Source organism: Papaver somniferum, chromosome 8, assembly GCF_003573695.1.
Source record: "Papaver somniferum cultivar HN1 chromosome 8, ASM357369v1, whole genome shotgun sequence".
Taxonomy (NCBI): Eukaryota; Viridiplantae; Streptophyta; class Magnoliopsida; order Ranunculales; family Papaveraceae; genus Papaver; species Papaver somniferum.
This window is the reverse complement of record NC_039365.1, coordinates 154,544,771-154,567,851: the sequence shown is the minus strand read 5'-3', so window position 1 is coordinate 154,567,851 and position 23,081 is coordinate 154,544,771. Positions and strand designations below refer to the sequence as shown.

The window sequence follows — 23,081 nt, the reverse complement described above, 5'->3', positions numbered from 1 at the left end:
AGCGGAGCGTGAAGCGTTTTTAATTTTTAAGAAGAGAATCGTTGTTCAAGCGTGAAGCGACGCATCATGATTTGTTACTGAAGCATTATATTTTAAAATATACACCTATAAATATCATTGAACTGTACCAGGAATTCATTTTTAATGTATGATTATTGTTACAAATAAAAACTATGTTCACTTTTAACACCAAAAACTAGTATGGTACAGTGGTATAGGGTATTCTTTGGGGAGCAGGAGCTCATGGGATCAATCCTTAGCATCCTCTTTATATTTTTCTTAGTTTAAATTTTTGATTTTCAAGTGGTTGACTTAGTCAACGCTTCAAGAAAAAGTCAAAAATCCGCTTCTTGGGTGTTCCGCTTCATAGTTGCGCTTCGAAGCGTGAAGCATACGCTTTTAAAAACTATGATTTGAACCAACTCCTCTATGTGTTTTATTATTATTAGCACTTGATTATAATACCTGATTAAGAAAATAATGCTTACGAGATATTGTAGTGTATTCCCAAGCTAACTAACATGCACATGCATCACCTAATTATTGGCTTCTGCTGGTTTTGTTTAAACTTTAAAGTGGGATGTTGTTCTCTTGTCGGCAACCAAATAAAGAAAAAGCCACTTGAATTTATTTTAAAAATAATACCAGCAACTAACTTTCGCATAAATCAGAAGAAGCTTTGTTGTTGGCAACACAAACATACTGAGAAATCTTATACTTGTGATTATCAAGAATTATCGAACATTGATAGAGATGAAGAAACATAAAGATTATATTTAGTTTTTATGAAAAACAAAGTTACATAAACAGTAGTTCTCAGACATATTTATTACAATATGATTGAGTTGTCTGATTGAGACAACTGACTCAGCTATTCAGACAACTTAACTAACTCAAACTAAGTCAAGTCAAATAACCTTGACTTGACTTTTCCTATTAGCCGCCCTCAAACTGATAGAAGCTATCTCAAATCAGTTTGCTACAGAACACAGAACAAGAGAATTAAAGCTCAACAATAAGAAACAACAAACTAAAGACATGTTTTTCTAGTATAATAAGGAACCAAATCTAAAGAAACAGAAGATGTTGCAGTAAGAGCAGCAAATGCAAGTTCATCAGTAGTAGCCAAAGTAGAATCATCAGAAGTATGTTGTAAAGTATAAGTCCCCAATAGTTGATGCAGCAAAGAATAAAAAACTGGAGCACAAAGACCCTTAGTGAAAAGATCAGCCAACTGATTCTCTGAAGCTATATGTTGTACTGTTAGAAATCCACTTGCAATCAGTTCCCTTACTACATGATAATGGATCTTTATATGTTTGGCCCTGGAATGAGAAACTTGATTAGTTGACAAGTAAATGGCACTGGTATTGTCACAATATAAAGTAATTGGCTGAACCAAGGAAATATGCAACTCGGAGAAAATTGAAGAAAGCCATTCTAATTTAGCAGTAGCTACTGACAAACATTTATACTCTGCCTCAGCTGTAGACCTAGAAACAATAGGATTCTTTTTACTAGACCAAGAAACTAAAGAAGACCCCACAAAAATTGCATATCCACATATAGACCTTGCCATCTCTGGACAATTACCCAATCAGAATCTGTGTAAGCAGTTAGAGTTGAAATATCTCCTTTTCTCATTGTGATACCAAGACCAATTGAACCCTTCAAATAACGTAATATTCTTTTGACTAACAAAAAATGTACATCTGTAGGGGCATGCATATATTGACTTACATAATTCACTCCAAAGAATATATCTGGTCTTGTTAAACATAAATACTGAAGCATTCCCACAATAGTTCTATATTCATAAGCATTGGATAACAGAGCACCATAATTTATTGACACTCTTGGACCCTTAGCAACTGGAGTATTACAAGGTTTATATTCTAACATCTTTTCTTTGTCCAACAATTCCATAGTGTATTTCTTTTGTGTAAGCATAATACTATCAGTATCTCTAGTTGCCTCAATACCCAAGAAAAAGTGTAAGTCACCCAAGTCTTTCACTGCAAAAGTAGCACCTAAGTATGTAATCAAATAAGAAAGCAAACTTGTAGAAGACCCAGTAATAATTATATCATCAACATAGAGTAACAGAATCATCATGTCAGCACCAGTAATATAAACAAACATTGAATAATCAGAAATTGTCTTCACAAAACCATAAGAAAGTAAAGAAGTACTAAATTTCTCAAACCAAGCCCTTGGGGCTTGTTTTAAACCGTAAAGACTCTTCTTCAAATGAAAAACTTTAATTGGAAATTCAACACTCTCAAAAACAGGTGGCTGTTTCATATAAACATCTTCTGTTAAGTCACCATGCAAAAATGCATTTGACACATCCAATTATATGATTGACAATTCTCGAGTAACAACTATAGTTAACACTACTCTAACTGTGGTTTCCTTTATCACAGTATTAAAAGTTTCACCATAATCAATCTCATCCTGTTGATTATATCCTTGAGCCACTAACCTTGACTTGAGTTTGTCCACAGTGCCATCTGACTTTAACTTTACCCTGTAGACCCATTTACATCCTAAAATGTTCATATGTGGTTCAGGGTCAACCAACTCCCATGTTCAATTTCTAATAATACACTATTCTCATCTCCCATTGAAACTTTCCACTTAGGATGTTTGATAGCAGTTTTGAAAGACTTTGGTTCAGTAGGAATTGATAATAAAGAAGTAAAAGCAGATGGAAGTGGATGTTTAACAGAGTGATGCAAAACATGTTCAGAAAATACTTTTGGTTTTGAAATACCGGACTTAAATCTTGTCACAATTGTAGTGGAAGGAACAGAAGATGTTTCAGAAAGATCTTCAACAACAGTTGGAAAATCAGAAGAAGAAGGAGATGAAAAATAAAACTCTGATTCTGAGAAAATGGCATGTATTGAAATGTAAGTTCTTTTTGAAATTGGATTATAACATTTATAACCTTTGTGTAAGGAACTATATCCAATGAACACACATTTTACAGATTTGGGAGACAACTTATCAGTCCTTGAATGTCCCAAAAAAGGACAACAAATATAACCAAAAACACGTAACAAGGAATAATCTGGATGATCATTGTACAAAACTTGAAAAGCTGATTTATTTTGAAGAACTGGAGTTGGAGTTCTGTTAATAAGAAATGTAACAGCCAGAAAAGCATCATACCAATACTCTTTTGGACAAGATGCATTAAAAAGAAGAGTATTCCCCATTTCAGTAATGTGTCGATGCTTACATTCAGCAAGACCATTTTGCTCTGGGGTTTTTTGACAATAAATTCTTAGTTGAATACCACATGATTCTATAAAAGATTTAAAAATTCCTTTGACCAACTCACTAGCACCATCAGTTTGAAAGGCTAAATTTTTTGTTTTGAAATGTTTAAAACATTGTAAAGCTTCAGACCTAACTTGCATTGGATAAATCCAATGAAATCTACTATATTCATCAATAAATAAGATATAATATCTATTCCCTAATAATGAAGAAACAGGAGAAGGACCCCATTCATCACAGTGAATCGATGCAAGAGGAGCAGATGTATAGGAAGTAGAAGCAGTAAAAGGAAGTCTCTTGCTCTTGGCAATCTGTCAAGGATGACATAAAGTGTTTGAAGTAGCAGATTCTAAAAATATATTCTTATTAGAATAAAGTTGCTGAACTATTTTAGAATATGGATGTCTTAATCTACTTTGCCAAACATCAGAGGAAGCAGCAAGAGATGAGAAAGCAAATTGCATTCTAGGTGTAGAAATTGGATACAATTTATGAATAATTCTACCCTTATCCAATAAGACACGATTATGTAAATCCCTAATCTCATAACCAAAAGGATAAAAAGTGATGTAAAAAACATTATCTTTAGTAAATTTAGCCACTGACAATAGGTTATGCTTCATAGCAGGCACATGTAATACTTCAGCTAAAGTAAAACTAGATATTGGTGTTTGAATAGTTGAATTACCAGTAAGAGAAATAGACAGAGGCTTACCATTGCCAATGATAACTTTCTCCTTGCCCTTATAGCTAGAAGTATTTTGAAGAATTGAACTATCACCAGTCATATGTGTTGATGCTCCACTGTCTGATATCCACACATACTAGAAGAAGGATCATCATTAATTGTTGAATTATTCACATTGAAACCAGTAAAATCCTGTTGAGAAGTACGAGTAGAAAGTGTTGTGGGAGTAGAATACTGAGCTTGAACATTAGCATTAACAAAATTATCTTGTGTATGACTATTAGAAGACCCAGTAGTTGGTGGATGATATCTAAAGAAACACCTTGTAGCAACATGACCATTCTTCTTACATATCTGACAAAAAACCTTTGAATAGTCAATATAGGATCTCCTATCACCATTTCCAGTTGAAGCTGATCCATTTTGCTGATTTGAACTAGAACCATGTTGATACTGACTAGTATTATAAACACCACCATTTCCAGGTTTACCATTACCACCATTACTTCTATTATTGTTATGATAAGAATTAGAACCATTTCTAGCATAAAAACCTACCGAATTCTGCTCATCATACACCGTTGCATTATGTTGTTATCTCTCAGCAAAGAACTGTTCATGAGATAGCAATTTAGCCTTAACTTCACCAAAAGAATAAGGTTTCTCCCTACTCTGTGATGAGATAACAAAAATATCATAATCACTGCCTAACCTATTCAGCACAAACATCATTAAATCCTCATCACTTACTTTTTCACCAATTGCTGCTAAAGAATCTGCAATAGTCTTAATCTTTTGAAGATATTGAACAATAGACAGATTGCCTTTCTTAATTCCATTTAATTGAGTTCTTAGCATACTTTTCCTAGCAAGAAATTGTGTCCTAAAGCTTAATTCAAGATAATCCCAAATTTCGTTGGCTGTAGAAAAACCAAGAATATCACCACTAAAAGTCGGTGTAAAAGTTGCTCTAAGACAGGTTGAAACAAACCTATATAATATTCTCCAAGAAACCCATTCTGGATTAACTGTTTGAGCTCCATATACCATAACTTGTTGTGGTGGTTCAACTATGTCACCGTTAACATATCCATAAAGATCACATGAAAATAGAACACCCTCAAACTGGTCTCGCCAAAGTAGAAAATTTATTGAATCAAGTTTCATGGAGACGAAGTTTGAAATATTTGTAAAAGGTATAGTATTAGAATTACCAACGGAAGACATTGTAATTGAAATGTGTTGAGATTGAAAAGTTTCCAGATCTGAAACTGAAATATTGTTGCTGCTATTTCGATTGATATGACTGCGACTATTGATGTTGTTGGTGTTAATATTGTTGTTATTATATGTAGATCTTCGAGTTGTTACCATAAAATTCTTGAAGAACCCTAGAAATTTGAACTTTGGGGAAGAACTTTCTTGACTTGATGTTACCCAAAAGTGGAAAGCTAAAAATTGTTGTAAAAAATTGTTGAGCTTGATGAAAGATGATTAAGAATCGAACCTAAACTGATACCATGAGAAATCTTATACTTATGATTATCAAGAATTATTGAACATTAATAAAGATGAAGAAAGATAAAGATTGTATTTAGTTTTTAGGAAAAACAAAGTTACACAAACAATAGTTCTCAGACATATTTATTACAATATGATTGAGTTTTCTGATTGAGACATCTGACTCAGCTATTCAGACAACTTAACTAACTCAAACTAAGTCAAGTCAAATAACCTTGACTTGACTATTCATATTACATACTCCTAGATGACAGAAGCCGTACAAATTTCCACTAGATTATATCTTGTTAATTTATTGTTTGATGAGAATGAAAAGATGTTGTTACTAAGCCGGCTAACTGACATCCCAATCAACATTCTTCAATAACCTCAACTGACCTTGCTCCAGCTGGGAAAACGATGGCTGGGGTGCAAATTTAAGACAAGACGTGACACAATCTGAATGGTAGGACGGGAATGGCTCTAGAATTGGATTGGTAGGGGATGGAGAAAGAAATGGTTAAAGGTCCGAATTGATTGCCCAGGGAATCAGTCCATATTAATTGTCCCAGCTTTGGCATTTTCGAGCCTTAAACTCAGTGGCCTTCTGACCTGGAACTAACGAGGCAATATCATGCATCCCCATGCAATCAATTAGTTAATAGCATATCATATCTAGGTGAAGAACTAAATACCAGTATAACAAGAATTAACCTGTATAAAAGTTGATAGAAGTGAAATCTTAGCATGTCAACCGTGGCCAATATTCCAATTACTAAACTTTATTACAGCTGTATGAAACAAGAGTTAATTCAAGGTCTTGTGTGTGCTTCTCATACTCATACACACAGTCAACCGTTTTACTCATGCCATGTGTGATTAGCTAGATTAACATAAATATTTGTCACTAGCTCAAGCATCACCATTTTCTCAGGATTGCTAATAGGGGATAGGTTTGCTTGGGGGTGTACCACAATACAAATAACACAAAATAACATTTGCCTTTGTGCACCCCAAACAAATTGGTACCCCATCAGCAGCCTTACATTTTTCTCATAACATGTCATGTGTGACTAGCTATTCCCACATTTAAAATTTGTCATAGCGTCACCATTTTCTTATATGCTTCTTGAACATGATTTTTCGAATGTGACATACATAGGCCAGATGGCAAAGATGAAAGCATGATAGATGAACATAGGATGGACTAAATGAAGCAACTCTATTGGTTAATTACGAGGATTCAATTTTTCAACCATCTTATTAGTCGGTTCACACCTCAAAGTCCAAACGTTGAGAGTCATTATCACTTTTTTTTTTTCCTTAAAGCAAGTGACATGTCGAAAGGGTAACTTGAATCTAGCCATTGGAACATTGCGAAGTTGCACAATAAAAACTCGCAACTTGTACGTATGTCCTTGTCTTTATGATGTTCTCGAATTCAAAGTCCACTTTCTCTCTTGTCATGTGTAAACAGATCAGCATAACGTTCGACAAGGCGTCATATACATATCTTTTAACTGTCTCGATGATGATGACGACGCTAGTTTTACGGAAAAAACCTCGTGGTGGGGAGTGCTCGCCACACAGATTCAGAAACAAGTCGTACAAAACAAATGCACAGCTTTTTTTTTTTTTTTTTCTTACGATTTACTATACAATCCTGTTATATGGGCGGTAAGTTCCATTAGAGACGCGGCAAGAGTGGTAGCAATGTCCCTCTTATTGGTTAGAGGTGTCTTATAAGGGATGTAAATTGATTAGATTACCCTTTTCACCTTAAATGGACTAATTTATCCTTGCTTTTTTGGTTGAAAGGACTAAATTGTCCTTCCCCATTTATAACCCAATTGAATCTGAAAAATCAAAACAGTTTCTCTTCTCTTCCCTTTCTCCTCCTCCATTAAAATTGAAATTTTCATCGTCCTCGATTAATCGACAATTTGAAAAATTGATAACCGTTGATTGAAAACTATGTTAGAGATGCCGAAGAAGAAGGTTGACGAATATTGTAGCCGTTCTCATGAACCAAATCCTCCATTAGGTCAAGAACATCAATTTGAAACTCCTCAACCATCAAAATCAAGCACAATGACTTATTTGAGGTATGTTTCGAAAAACCCAATTAGGGTTTAGTCTATTGTGTTTGATTTAAGTTAGTTTTGCATAAAAAATAGGTTTTTGGATCGAAATTGAAACTGAACTTTGTGTGTTGCACGTGAGATACGGTTGGTAATAACCCAGACACCAACCGTAACTGTATATTTTGATGAACTTACGGTTGGTAACTACCCAAATACGAACCGTAATTTCTAAGTTTTGAGAATTAGGTTCAGTTACGGTTGGTATCGAAACCTTAGTTAGGACCCGTAATTCCTTTTGTATGTTTCAAAGTTTTTTTATGGTTTATATTTGCAACTTACGAACTGTAATTGTGTTGCGGTTTGTAACTCAATTAAAGTTACCAACCGTACATCATCCTGTATGTTAAGAATTTTTGGAGTAGCGATGTACGGTTCAAAAGTATAGTTGACTTACCAACCGTAGTTTAGTTACGGTTGGTCTCGATTCATTACTTAGCAACTGTAATGGGTCACGGTTTGTAATTTATGTCATATTACGAACCGTAAATAAACCTACTCACAATTTTTTTTGGTTATTTGTTATACGGTTAGTAAATCAATCAATTGTAATGCTTGTGTAGGAAACCTGATAGGGTGAAGAAAAAGAGAGGAAATGACTTAACCCCGATTGATCATACGCCCACCTCTCGAGGTGACAAGCATTTAGGGGTAGATAATAGAGGTATCCACGAGAATGAGAAGAAGAAGAATAAGTTTGAAATTAAGTTGAGAGAATAACCTGTGGCTGAATCTGGAGTTGAGTTAGAAGGAATGGAACATAATGATCAAGAAGAGGTCGGAGTCGAAACTAACCGTGAAGGAAACGAAAATGAAATTTTTGTAGAGGAAGAAACTAATTATAATGAAGATGAAGAAGAATTTAAAGAAACCGATGATGATGGAGAGGAGGAAGAGGAATCAAATGATGAATAGGAGGAAGAGGAAGCAAATGATGAAGAGGAGGAGGATGAAGAAAATGATGAAGAAAAGGAAGAGGAAGAAAATGATGAAGAGGGATAAAATATCAAGGAAAAAGAGGTAGTTGTAGCTTCACTTCCAAGTCAAAATAAAGAAAAGAAGCCGAGAAAGGAGCCCGCACCGAAAAGGATGCATATTCCTAAAGGCAAAGAATTGTTGTTGTCATCGAAGAAGAATAAAAGACCTTGGGGCGAGGCCCCAGATAAGTCTCCAATCTTATTTGGTTATACCGGTTCCTGGTCCGTAAAGTCTGTCAGACAAGGGTATGCTTTTTGTTACTTTTCTTAAAACATTCATTATTTTGATACATTTTGTTTGTTTATTTCAGTTCACCATAATATGCTTATATATTTTTGTATATTTGTTTTCTTAGGACCACGCAAGATGCATAAAATTGCTGAAGCCTCAAAGGGCTAAACATTGGTCATTAAGTCAAGAATGTGCTTCGATTCGCAATCTAGTGGCTAGTACAGGACTAGGGCCTCGAATTCTTCATTGCCAATCGGAGTATGATAGTGTTGTGGTCTCTGCCTTCATGGAACGATATTGGCTTTGAAACCGATACGTTTCATCTTCCATTTGAAGAGATGGCAATAACACCGGACAATGTGAAGCAAATTACTGACCTGAAGTTGAAGGACAATCTGTGTTTGAAGGTTTCGACAACAACATGTCTTGGACTGGCCTTTACATCCTTGTTCAAGAAACGCTTGGGTGGGAGAAAGATGAAACTGAGATGGAGTTTCAGTTGGCTGGTGGTTATGACCCTGTTGAACCACATAAACCAAAAATCATCAAAAAGCTATTGTTGAAGAATTTGAGGACCAAGTTTGAAGGAACAACAGCAAAGGAAAGGGAAGGTGAGGTGATGGATGAAACAAGAGTTAGGCGTACAGACACAACATATTTGTTGTATTCTCTTGGGACCGTATTCTTTCCTAATAACTCGGGAAATAGGGTGAATGTTCATTACCTACAAATGTTGAAGAATTTGGACAACATCAAAAAGTATTCGTGGGCCACTGCAACCCTTGCATATTTAATTGACAGCCTAAGAAAGGCTTCTAGGGTTGGATCTACTGAAATTATCGGGAATGTTACGCTTCTAATGGTAAGTTTGGTTACATTTTTCTTACTTTGTTATATTTTTAGTAATGTGCCAATTGTTTATACTTAATTTATTTTTTAGGCATGGGTTTATGACTACTTTCCGAGCCCGAGACCTCCTACTAAATGGGAAGAGCATGATTATTGCCCTACGAGAAAGAAGTTCATGTTCACCGGCAGACAACTAAGGAACAAAGAGGAGAATCTCATTAACATGAGGGAGCAAATAGATGCTTTCACTGATGAAAATGTTATCTTTGACCCTTATTTGAGGATTGAAAATGGATTTGATGTTCCTAGGTTCACAGAGATCGCAGGCTACAACGGACCATTGTATCATCCCACAGGTTACGTTATGACCAATTCTCGTCGAACTCTACGCCAAATTGGTCATATTAAACATAGGTTATCAAGGAAAACTTCAAATTATCCAAGCAAGGATCCGAGATAAAATGCCCCACCATTGTACTCAACTATAGCCCAACTCCAACGGTTGATGTTTGGAACAACCGCCATCAAGAAACATGCCAACTCGCAGCGGGAGAGGCAATTCCTTGTAACAACACGAAAGAAGACGCTGCTGATTACATGGCTTGGTATTATCATTTTGGTCATCCATATGTGATCAATAATGATCCGGAGGCCCATCCATATATTCAAGATTCTATTGATCAAAGGAAGGCGGTCGACGAGACTATAGAGAAAAAAAGTCTATTTGGTTTGACTTGGAAGAAGCTATATTTCATATCGGTACGTAATTTTTTTATCCTCATGACTTTGGATTTTAAGATTAATGATTATTATGAAATAATCTCTTAACAATCTTTTTGATATGTGAATAGAAAGAGAGAGGACAAGCTTTTCCAAATAGCATGACTTCATGCATCCGTCGTAATGGTGTGATTAAAGCTCATCAACAAAAGATCTTGCAAGAGCAAATAAGGAACATGCATAATCCAAACATGGCAGAATTGTATAAGGGGTTGGTCACAGAATAAAGATTCTTAAAGAGGAGTAGAAACTCTCTTGGAGGTGCGATTAGTAGCCGTCTTCAACCTTCACCTAGCAGCGAAGAGACAAATGATGAATAGGAGGTGCACGGTGTGGGCACTAGAGGTGGTCGTGGTCGCGGTAGTCGTGGTGGTCGTCGTGATGGTCCTAAAACTCGTGGTAGTGGTAGCACCAACAAAAGGGGTCGTGGTGGCCGCCATGCTTAGTTATGGATTTATCTTAGTTGTGTGTGATTAGTTATGAATTTCGACTTATGGATATTATGACAAACTAATAGTTGTGTGTTAGTTATAGATATTAGCTTATGGATATTATCTATGAATTTGAAGTTATGGATATATGTTTGTTTGTGACAGTTTTTGTTTGAAAATTTTAAGTTACAGAGCCAATTACGGTTGGTAACCAATTATCGAGACCAACCGTATTTTCAGTTACGGTTCGTCACTAAAGTCTTGTTTCGTACCGTAAAATACACTGGAACCCAATTCTTTGACTAACTTTGGTTACGGTTCGTAACTCTTTCACCTTAACCAACCGTAAAAAACCCTGTAACTTATAGTTTTGGGATCTCACCAATTACGGTTCGTAAATATTTATGTTACCAACCGTAATTATATATTTTTTATTTTTGGCAGAGTTACGGTTTGTAACCTCTGTGGGTAATCAACCGTAACTCTGGAATTCAAAATTCTTTAGAGTTATGGTTCGTATGTTGATTATAGTTACCATCTGTAACTCTACTTTTCCCACATTTTTTTTTGCACTGACATGTCCTTGTGCAATTTGAAAATATAGCCGTTGAGACCTTCAACAAATTCATTTTCAAAAAATAGACCCGTTATTGAAGAATTTTTCTTTTTTGTTATATATATATGCTTATCCTCCTTGCTAGAAGTTACACCTCCACATGAATCATCTCTTACCTTAAACTAGATTATGGCGAAAAACCCTGAATTCACTTTGGAAGAAGATTTATGTATTTTAAAGTCTTGGATTTGATATATATTAATTGAAACCTTGCCTCCTATTGATATCGAATCAAATAGATATGATATTGTCACTTTTAATCATATCACATTTAGTCAAAATACCAAAATACAAAATATAAAATGTATTTCACCAAGACTTGAAAACATTTAAGCATCCTCTTCATCATCGGTCATAACTATGAATTGCTTCGGCATAGACAACATTATGGACTTCCATAATTCAATCATTTTCTCAATCGATTGCACCAAGTCTTGGGGAGTTCACCGTCACAAACAAATTCCCTCCACAATGGAGGTAATGGGCTGCCTTCATGCAATCGGAGGCCGATGTAATGATTTCCTTCCACGTGCCCCATGACAACTGTTTTTGTTATTGAAAAATCTTCGTCAAATGATATTCTTGTTGGTGAAAATGTATGGTTATGACTACCACATAAAACTTTCTCCAAAAACCACCTTTTTGCCGCATTCCTTTTAAACTGAAGCTTGAAGGGGCATCGGGTCTTCTTAGTGAAAGTAGTATCCTTCCTCTTTGTCTTTGCTACTTGCACGATACCTTTTTTTGCGTGACTTCTATGTTTTCCACTACACTCGCAAACCATTTGAAAGGCACTATCACTAGTGGTACCATTACAAACTATGATACACATGATCAACTTTCCTCGTTCTCTAGCCCACTTCTTTGCATCGTCTTTCTCCTTCCATGTCTCCTCGATTAAATAGTGAAAGCTAAAATCTTTGGTGAGAACTCCATTTGCTAAAGGTTGTTCATCCATTATGGGAGGTAAATCCCCGATCGAGACAAAAATATAGCCACGTTAGTCTAAACGAGATAACAAAACGAAAATATATATAAAGGTACAGTTGGTAATGACAGAGATAAACAAATCGTAAACTAGTTACAGTTTGTAACTACAAACATATATGAACAATAACACAACTACGGTTGGTAATGGCCCGCTGATAACCAACCGTAAAGACATGAAAATAAAATTAAAAACTTATAGAGCTATTTACGGTTGGTAAAAAAAGTAAATAATAAACCGTAACATGAGTTACGGTTGGTATCGATTCATATATTACCAACCGTAAATAGTACAGTAAATACTGACATGCACATGATGAGTTACGGTTGGTAACTACGTTGCGGTTCGTGTTGAAATTTTGCTAGACACCGTAACTGGTATTACGATTGGGTTTTTCCTCAAATTGAACCAGTTACGGTTGGTATTTGACACCTTTCGAACCCTAAATATGAGTTACGGTTAGTAACTAGCTTAATTCCAACCGTAAGTTCTTCTGAAATTTTAAAAAGTTTCAATTTTTTTACGTACTTTAGAGAATTTTGAGCGACAAAGAGCTAATGGGAACTAATTTAGAAGTATACCTGGTCATTTTCAGTTGCTGGTTCTTCACTTTGTTGGCTCATTTCTTCAATTGGTTGAGATTGACCTTCAGTATGGGTTAAAACATCTCTACCATCTAACAAATACTCCATATCAGGATCCCCATCAAGGGGTATGTAGTATTTGTTTTCTCTATCGTATAGAGATTCACCCATCTCAAATTTGCCACTGGAATCACTCATTGTGGTTGAGTGAATCAAAATTTAGGGTTTCACAAATATCACAAAAGTTTTTTTTTTCTTCAGCTTTAAACTTTTTTTTCTTTACTCTAAAAATCTGATTTTGATTTGTTTTAGAGTAAATATAAGTCAAATTTGATTATCAAAACTAAACTAGATTATCAACACTAAACTAGTTTATCAACACTAAACTATGTAAGGGTCAATTAGTCATCTTCAGTTTTTGTTTTATAAGGGGCACTTGGAATTACCATGTAATGACCCTTTCTGTCCTATTCACATGCCGCCATGGAACTTGCCGCCCCTATAACAGGATTGTTATTATTTTACTTTTTATCTTTGTAAACAAAGATTCTTTTTCTCAACGATTTATACTTTGACGATGTGATGAGGAGAATGTGCTAGAATCGTTGCATTTTAATAGCGCGTTTGGATGCACATTTAGAAGTAGCTTTTTGACTTATAGAAATCAAAAAGCAAAAAATCAGTTTGGATGTGAAATTTCCAAGCGACTTCTAGAAACAAAAAATTTGATTTTTTGTGAAACAAAATATCTAGATTTTTGACTTCTGCTTCTGACTTCTACTTCTGGAGAAACAGAAATCATAAGCAGAATTGTATCCAAACGCCCTATAAGGAACCCACTAGCTTATCAAAATCAAAAAAACTCTAGGGTGCAGACACAAGCCTCTCTTTTGTTTTTCTTTGTTAATCCCGGCTAAAATGATTTATCATAATCGCAGTTTCACATGGATACACTAGTTCTTAAAGTTGTGGAATCTTTCACATAATCAAATGCAGTTGTGGACCAGATAAGAGTAAAAGACTCACATGCAGTGATGTCTTTCCGAAGTAATGAAAACTTGACACCACGCTTTAAGCAGCTAAGCTTTTACTCACTTGGTAGTCTCTGACTCGTATTATTTGTCCATACTAGGCAATACGAAGAAGAAGATGACAAGAATTAAGACCCATGATACGGAAACAACAAGGAATATTACAATAACATAATCGTTGTTGGGTCAGATATGTATTTTTCTCCATCGCTTTTCTTGAGAGAGGAAAAAGCATGTAATACTTTTTTTTTTCTTTTTTGCTTGTACTCACTGGAATCGGATAACATCCCAAATTCGTAATCATATCAGACTCTCTCCCATGGATCAAGGAATAAAAATTGTCAAGGTATTTAAGATAATATGTATAATAGATTACAAGTCTGGCACAGTAAAATTTTCAATCAAGCAGGCAGAACTAGAGGTGTTAAACGTGTCGGCCCAGCACAATACAACTCATGAAATCACGTGCTTAGCGTGCTATGTGTCGTGCTGTGCTGTGCCGGAAATTATGACGTGTCGTGTTGTGCCGTGCTAGAAGGCGTGTTGTGCTTGGCTGTGCCAGAAAAATAAACGTGTTGTGCCGTGTTGTGCTGTGTCGCGCACATTTATTTTATATTTTCCAACATAAGTTTTTTCCAAATACTTAGGTATTATATGTGTTATTATAAAAATAAGTCAACATAACGATAATAAAATGTCATTAATTGGCTAGAATAGGTGAAATATACACAAAACTTGATGTATATTGTCATGTTTTGTAGTATTTTATACACATTATGATGTGCTTTCTTAACGTATTGTGTTGTGTCGTGCCACGTGCTAATCCGTGCCACGTGCTGTGCTAGGCTACTGTGCCGATTGTTCAAACCTAGCACGTCCCATTTAACTAATGTGATGTGACATGCTGGGCTAAGTTACGTGCTGTACTGGGTTGTGCTCAAGTTTTAGCGTGCTGTGCTGGGTTATGCTCGTGCTGGCATAACCCAATTTACACCTCTAGGCAGAACTACTCAAGTAAATGTTGTTCTAAGTACTATGGGAATGTATCAGATGCAGGTCATTAAGTTGCCGGAAACTACTATTCATGCAATGGACAAAATTCAGAGATCTTATTGGAGAAACAACTTTGGTAATCACAAATCTCAACAACTGTTTTCTTGGGAGATAGCTTATTTGTCTAAAAGGCTTGGTGGTTTAGGTCTTAAAAGATTGAGCAATTATAATATAGCTTTTCTTACAAAGTTAGCTTGGAAGTTAATTCACAATCAAGAGGAGTTCTGGGATAAAATCTTGAAAGGTAAATATTTTCTTTTTAGTGATTTACAGTTTTTTGCACCTCCAACAAATACTAATTCTAGCTGGATTTAGCAAAGTATCTGTCTTGGTCTCAATATTGTTTTGAAGTATGCTAAATGGCAAGTAGGGAATGGCACTAGTATCAACATATGGAAGTCTAATTGGATCCCTAATATGCAATCTTCTACCAAAGAATGGGGTGATCTGAATATTCATACTTATCAATGGGTTTTTCAACTCATTGATTCTCATACTGCACAATGGAATACTTTTCTTCTTCGACAACTATTTCAACCAGATCAGGTGAATGCAATCCTTACCATTCCCATTCTATTAGATCAACAAGATACTATAGTTTGTCCGTTTACTGCTACTGGGGTTTTTACCACTGCTTCAACTTATAAGTTGCTTTGTGAAAAAGATATGTATTATGATGCTTCTATGGGACTAACTCCACAATTTTGGTTGAAATTTTGGAAGATGAAAATACCTTATAAGTTTCAACTCTTTTTATGGAAAGGTATTTCCAATGCTCTCCCTGTCAAAACAAGGTTGTTTAAACATATGGATATTTGTCACCAACAATGTGTGCTTTGCAATACTAGTTAGGTTGAAGACTTGGATCATATGTTGCTGCATTGTCCATTTGCTCAAGCAATATGGAATTAATTCTTTCCTCGGATGTATACTTCTTTACTGCAGCAATCTTCTTTTCTAGGCCTGGATTCAGAATTGGCAGTGCAAGGATTCTCCTATTAGTATCCACCAGTCAGTTGATTCTATCCACCTTATTGTTTGCATAATGCATTTCATTTGGAAGCATACGTGTAGAATTGTGTTTGACAGTATTACTCCCAACCCCAGCACAGTCATTCATCATATAAAGTCTTATATTGCACATTATCATTTAGGCATTTCTGTTGTGATTCATAATCATTCTCTAAGAACAAATTCTAAGTTAAATCTTCGCTGGAAACCCCCTCCTATGAATTTTTTGAAGATAAATATTGATGTTTCTTATAATACTAATTCCTTGTTAGATGGTATTGGAATTATAATTCGAAATCATGCAGGAGCCTATTTTCTGGGAAGGGCAACAGTAAAAAGAGCAATCAATATACATCAGGCTGAAGCTTGGGCTTTGTTGGAATCTATGGAAATAACAACAGTTAATGGTTGGTCTCGTGTTATATATGAAACAAATAATCTTACTATAAGTTCTTATTTACAGCAACAATCTGTTCTTCCTCCTTGGCAAAGTATGCCTTTACTTAGAAAGTGTATGAATATTTGTAATGTTAATCCAATGTGGTTTTGTGTGTTTGTATATAGAGACTGTAATAAAGCTGCAGATGCTTCAGCTAAGGCAGCTCGTGAACATAATTTATGTGGGGAATGGTGGTTTCATCCACCTGAAATGTTAGTTTCTCATGTAAATCGTGATGAAACATATTTGAATGTTTAATATAAGTTTGTTCCTTTTTTAAAAAAAAAAGACTCTCTGTCAAATTCAACGAAAACTTCTTTGATAAATATTTGGATTAATGCTAAAACAAGTTGCAAATTGCAAATAGATGTGCAAGAATGACACAAGACACACATTAACAATAAAGAAAAACTTGTACATGCCACTTCATTCACTGTGACTTTGGTAAGAGAAGATTCCTACGATATTGTTTATGCTCATATTGGTTGTGAACTCTTCGTTTCAACAAGCCGATATGTTAAAGGATCATCAAATGGCCCTGGACTTGACTTTATCGGAAGTTGGCGGCCTTGGGATCAAATCCTTAAATTAAGGGTTTATGTCGAATCCAGTAATCATGGAAACGCAAAGACTGTAATCACGTTCTACACTAGAACGTGCGTGCCTTGGTTTGACACAACATATACGTTCGTCATCCACAGTTCGTACACAATCATAGCAATGTGAAGAAATAAATGGAAAAAAAGTTGAATGGTGAATTTGAATTAATCGGTGATAGAAGTAAAATCTCAACAAGTCAACGACCATTTCCACTTGAATTTGGACAAACCTTCAAAGTGAAGTTAATTTTCAACCCTAAATAAGCCTGATCAACAACCTTTTGATCCTTCCTTTTACCTGCTCTTTCTCCAATACTCGTTTAGATGTTTGAAGTTGCTTGTTTGAAGAATTTTATTTTCTGTATTTTAAGTTTTAAATCTCACTTTCAGTTTGGGTATTTTTCATGGATGTGTTCTAGTTCTTTGGGTTGTGCTGTGATGGTGTTTAAGGGGGGGAGGCTGGGTCTTTCCAAAAAAATTTCATCTTCAATCTCTGATGCAACATTAACAACAACAACCACTCCAACAACAATGGCTACTACATCAACAAGCACTACATTAACAATGGAAACAAGAGACACAAAGACACCTTTTCAGATTCCGATGACCGATTCCGACCGTTTCATACTGTTACACAAATCAGATGGTATTTTAGTTTAATGAGTTACTTTAAATTAGATAGTTTTATTACTATTCAAAACCTTGAGAAATGGTTGGATCTCTTGAAGATCCTAACAAATATACTTTGTGTAGGAATGTTACTTTGTTTGGTTTTGTTCGTATCAAAACTAACAGGGCCATTTGAACAAATACTGTTACCCCATCCTTGGTTTATCGCAAATAGTATGAGTGTGGTTGGAATTGAAGAACTGGATAGTCTAATGGAATGGAAAAGTCTGATGGATTGGAAATATGACAGTGTTGCTGTTTTTATTTGTCTAACAAAAAAACCTTGTATTATTCAGAAAATTCATGTAACAGTTCCCGATCTTGAATCGGTTTTATCAATGTAATCAGATGAGGTTTATCCTCTTTTATGAAAAAAATAAATTAATTAATTTTCAACAAAATTTTACACACAAACCTATCTATTATTTTGAAACGAAAGTAGTAAATTATATTGTCTTGGTGATATTCTCAAAGTCGACCATTTTATTAATGTCATATGTGAAGCTAGATGCCTAGATTAACATAAATATTTGTCACTAGCAAGCTCAAGCATCGCCATTTTCTCATAACATGTCATGTGTGGATAACAACTAAATTCACATTTAAAATTTTCCACAACATCAAACATTTTGTTGCAAGAGTCTTGAACATGACTTTTTTTATATCATGACATAAGCGAGATGGCACAGATGAGAGAGTTAACCACTGATGGACTAAAACGCAGCAGTCTTTAAATGTGAATTACGACTTGGGAGAATTCAAGTTTCTAGGAGTTACTGGTTAATCCATTTCTAGGGAACCTGTTTACTGTGTAGTCCACCCATAAAAATATTTTAACCGCTAGTCCAAATTCATGATTTTGGACTAAAAATATTATCCGGAGGTCCAATATCTTAATGATTTGATCTTTCTGCACGTGTATATTTTTTCGAAATGGCCAAATTAGCCCGCACTCAACCTTGCATCACTTTATTCAGACATGACCTGTAATATATGTAATTTTCATTTTAATCATTTATATAAAACTAGAAACCAGAAATTCTAATACACAGCTTTCAGAAAAATGAATATCAAAGTAATAAACACTGTTTCACAGATGAATGTAAGCAATAGTTTCTCAGTTCCAGTCTCCAGATATATATACAAGAAAACAGTAAATAACAAATTGAGACCAACCAGCAAATCTCAGTTCCAAAAAACAAATATAGAAGAAAGAAAAACACTGAATATAAAAAGGATTTCAACTGTCAATGAATGCATCCATTCAGATCATAATAGAGCTCTTCTCAACTAGTTATTCTCAGCACCCATGTCATTTTAAGTTAGAGTAGGAGATTTCAGATTTTGCTTCAGGGTCAGCAATGGAGTAGCACCCCAGTAGCAGAACCTACTACTTTATTTGCCCCATTATCTTTTAATTTCATTTTCTTAAGCTCCTCATCAACATCCTCACCTAGCCAATACTACCCAGAATACCGCAGATTCCCCTCCATCTACGGTGCATGCATATATCATTTGTGTTGATTATGATTTTGACGAGGCTATAAAAGTAATACAGAAAGAATAAAATGCTAACATTGTGTTAAAACATATGACGATAAAGAGTTGCCTTCATGAAAATTCTGGCTTTGTAAAGTCATTTTTTCTTCTTTTATGAATACTCGAAGTTGGATATGTGAAGTCATTTTTTATCAGAAACCAAAGTAACAATAACACGTTGATATGCACCTAGTATCTGTGTAATTTGTATCCATCAGTACATGAAGATATGTACTGATAAATATGTACTGTCAACATCACATATGTAATCTAGTACCCAACAATACATATGATCAGTAGGATGCGTATGATTTAATTTGCAGTTGAGTTAGCGAAAACAAATACGTACTGGCAGTTGACACTATCAAAAACTATCCGGTTATTCACAGTAGAACCAAATGTGTACTGCAATTTTTACCAGTACGTATGGATTTTTCTCTCATATCACATGCATAATCAACAAGGGTATTTTATAAGAAAACAAAGTAACAAGAATACATCAACAAATACATACCAATATTTAGGAAAGCATGGAACCATTTAGTACATAAAAAACATGAAAACAACATGCACTACATACCAATATTTTTACTGAATGAAAGCATGTAATACATAAAAAAAAACAATGTAATACATACTAATATGTATGAAATCTTTTACCTTATGTAATACATGAAAGCATAAAAGCATGTGATACATAAAAAAAAACATAAACTGTTGTTGGATATATTATGTACTGTTGGTGAATTAGAAGCAGACTTTTCTTTTTGTTGTTTGAATCATCAACAATTTTTCTTCTACTTTTTGAGCGTGAAGCACTTTCTTCCACAATTACTTCCGTAATTATTTGTTTAATTTTTCGATTGGTAACCATTTTTGGTTTTGATTTTGTTTTTCGATTGGAAACTTTCAATTGAATCTCATGAAGAAGATGCCTGGATTTGGTTTTGACGAAGATGAAACAGATCTGGTTTGTTTTTTGATTTCGTTTTTCGATTTAGGAGAAGAAGATCTCGATTTTGAATAAAGAAGATGAACTGACCTAGTTTTGATTTTTGTATTCTCTGAAGAATGAAAAACTGTAGATGAAGAAGAATGAAAACTAAAAAAGGTCGATGAAAACTAGGAGAAACTGAATAACACGTGTTTTTTCTCTCTGCCTAATCTGCTTGTGACTCTGACACGCGTGTTATTAGGGTTAGCACATTAATTTTACTGTTTTCAAACCTTTTTGGACTAGCGATTAAATTGTTTGTCCCGCTGGACTAGGGATTAAGATGGATCAGATTTAGTGGACTAAAGAGGAAATGCCAATTCAAGTTTTCAACCATCTATTAGTCCAAAGTCCAAACGATGAGAGTAAGATAGTTAAATTGGTTATCAAACAAATTTAATTAACAATTGGATCATGTCACGTTATGGTAGGAGAAAAGTATTATGGTGGAATCCAAACTATTCCAAGTGTGAAAAAACCATGGAATGTCAAGTCTAGTGGATTCCAAGTTGGTGTCTTTCACAGAAAATCCAAGCAAGATTCCACGGTTTCGTGGAAGGGCTCGTGGAATCCATCTGAACGCCAATAAAAATAGCGTTAAACGCAATTAAGAATGGAGCTAAAAAAACGCAATTCTTAATTGCTTTTTTTTTTATCCGTAAATTTAAAATGAGTTGTTGAAATCTAACGGCTGAAAAAAAAGCTCCATTCTTAATTGCGTTTTTTTAGCTCCATTCTTAATTGCATTTTTTTAGTTCCATTAAGAATAGCGTTTCTACTATTCCACCATTACACTTGCGCTTCCATCCACAGTTCCAAGTGCTCTGAAAACGGAAGATGAATGGATTCGACCATGAAACTTGCTTTAAAGAGGGTTTACAACCAGCAAATACGCAAGTGACATATTAAAAGGGTAACTTGAATCTAGCCATTGGAACATTCGAAAGTTAAATTTACATAAGAAGAACTTGCAACGTGTACGTACATGTATTTATCTTTATGATGTTCTCAAACTCAAAGTCCAGTCTCTCTTATGTCATGTGTAAATAGATTGATAGAAAATAAATTTCCTTATGTATACAGATTTTTTAACTGTCTTGATGATGACGACGATGAGGTGAAGAGAATGTACAAAAATCATGCACTTTGAGGCACCGATTAGTTTACAGTTGTTCCCTTCTATCTATAAATATATATATATATATATATGCCTCAAGGCTCAAGCATCTCACACTCTTTCACATAAACAAAACCAGACATTCTCTAATAATTCTACAAACTTCAAACTTCATAGTCTTCTTCTTCTTCTCAATTCCACTTTTTTTACAATTCCATTCTCTTCCGTCTCTAGTGTTCTCAAAGATCGCAGACACAAGCCTCTCTTTTGTTTTTCTTTTATTTCAGAAAACTTATTTAAGGAGGTTGTTTCATTTCATTTGCAAACCAAGAAAAACAAAAACAACTGGTTTTTGATTTTGTATTTCCAAGTACTTTCTATTGAATGGAGATTATTCCAGGTTTACCAAATGAGATTGGAAGAGAATGTCTAATTCGAGTTCCATACACTCAATTCTCGACACTTTTATCCGTTTCCAAAAAATGGAAGCAAGAAATCCAATCAAATAAATTTCATCTACAGAGAAAGCTCGGAGGGTTCGCTCAGAATCTAATTGCTTTAATTGAAAGTGATCCAATCATTGATGATTTAATGCAAAACCCATTAAATCCATGTACACCGGTTCCCCGGCTTAGCTTTTACGAACCGGGGAAGAATGAATGGGTTAAGTTACCGCCTATACCCGGTACCTCCTCCGATGGATTACCTCTGTTTTGCGAGTTTGCCGGAGTTGGTCGGAAATTAGTGGTCATTGGAGGCTGGGATACCAAAACATGGCAAGTGATGAGTTCTGTCTACATTTATGATCTTGTTACCGGAACATGGCGACGCGGTGTTGATATGCCCGGCGGCAAGAGATCTTTTTTTGCTTGTGCATCTGATATGAATTGCCAGGTTTATATTGCTGGTGGACATGATGATGATAAGAATGCCTTGACATCCGCTCTGGCTTATGATGTCTTAGATGATTCATGGAACCCGCTCCCTGATATGGCAAGCCAGAGGGATGAATGTAAAGGTTTATTCCATGGTGGTAAGTTCCATGTTATCGGCGGGTACCAAACAGAGATGCAAGGGAAATTTCAAAAATCATCAGAAACTTTTAGTGTTGATACGACGAAGTGGGATTTTGTTGAAGAGGACAAAATGGAGAGCAACATCTCCCCAAGAACATGTATGTTTGATTTCAAAGGGACGCTGTATAAATGTTGCTCACCTTATTTGATGAGTTTAGATAGTTCCAAATGGCGGCAACTCATCAAGCTTCCTTCGGATGTTTGTATTGGTACTCATATTGTGGCATGGCAGAAGAAGATGTTGGCAATTGGTTCTGATGTTAAGGGTGGGATACAAAATTGTTATGCATTAGAGTTTGAAATTGATGAGAAAATGCTTAAGTGGACGAAATTAGAGTTATCTAAAGAGTGTACTAGGATTCTACAGTCCGGATATAGTTTCGAAGTTTAAGACTTTATTTTCACTACCATGATTTTGTAATCGGCTTATTTGTAAGAAGTGTGGGTGTTGTTTGTATTTTCGCAAATGCTTTGGTAAC

At 35.1% G+C, this 23,081-nt stretch overlaps 2 protein-coding genes across 2 annotated transcripts; both read left to right on the top strand.

Moving 5' to 3' along the window:
- The first annotated feature begins 7,459 nt into the window (after positions 1–7,459).
- On the top strand, positions 7,460–8,532 carry LOC113306255 (LIM domain-containing protein E-like). The gene is made up of 3 exons (XM_026555213.1): positions 7,460–7,581; positions 8,181–8,281; positions 8,366–8,532. The coding sequence occupies exons 1-3, from the start codon at positions 7,460–7,462 to the stop codon at positions 8,530–8,532; spliced, it is 390 nt and encodes a 129-aa protein (XP_026410998.1).
- A 13,106-nt stretch (positions 8,533–21,638) lies between these two features.
- Positions 21,639–23,063, top strand: LOC113306609 (F-box/kelch-repeat protein At1g15670-like). The gene has a single exon (XM_026555533.1). The coding sequence runs from the start codon at positions 21,911–21,913 to the stop codon at positions 22,991–22,993; it is 1,083 nt and encodes a 360-aa protein (XP_026411318.1). The 5' UTR covers positions 21,639–21,910; the 3' UTR covers positions 22,994–23,063.
- The last annotated feature ends 18 nt before the right edge of the window (positions 23,064–23,081 follow it).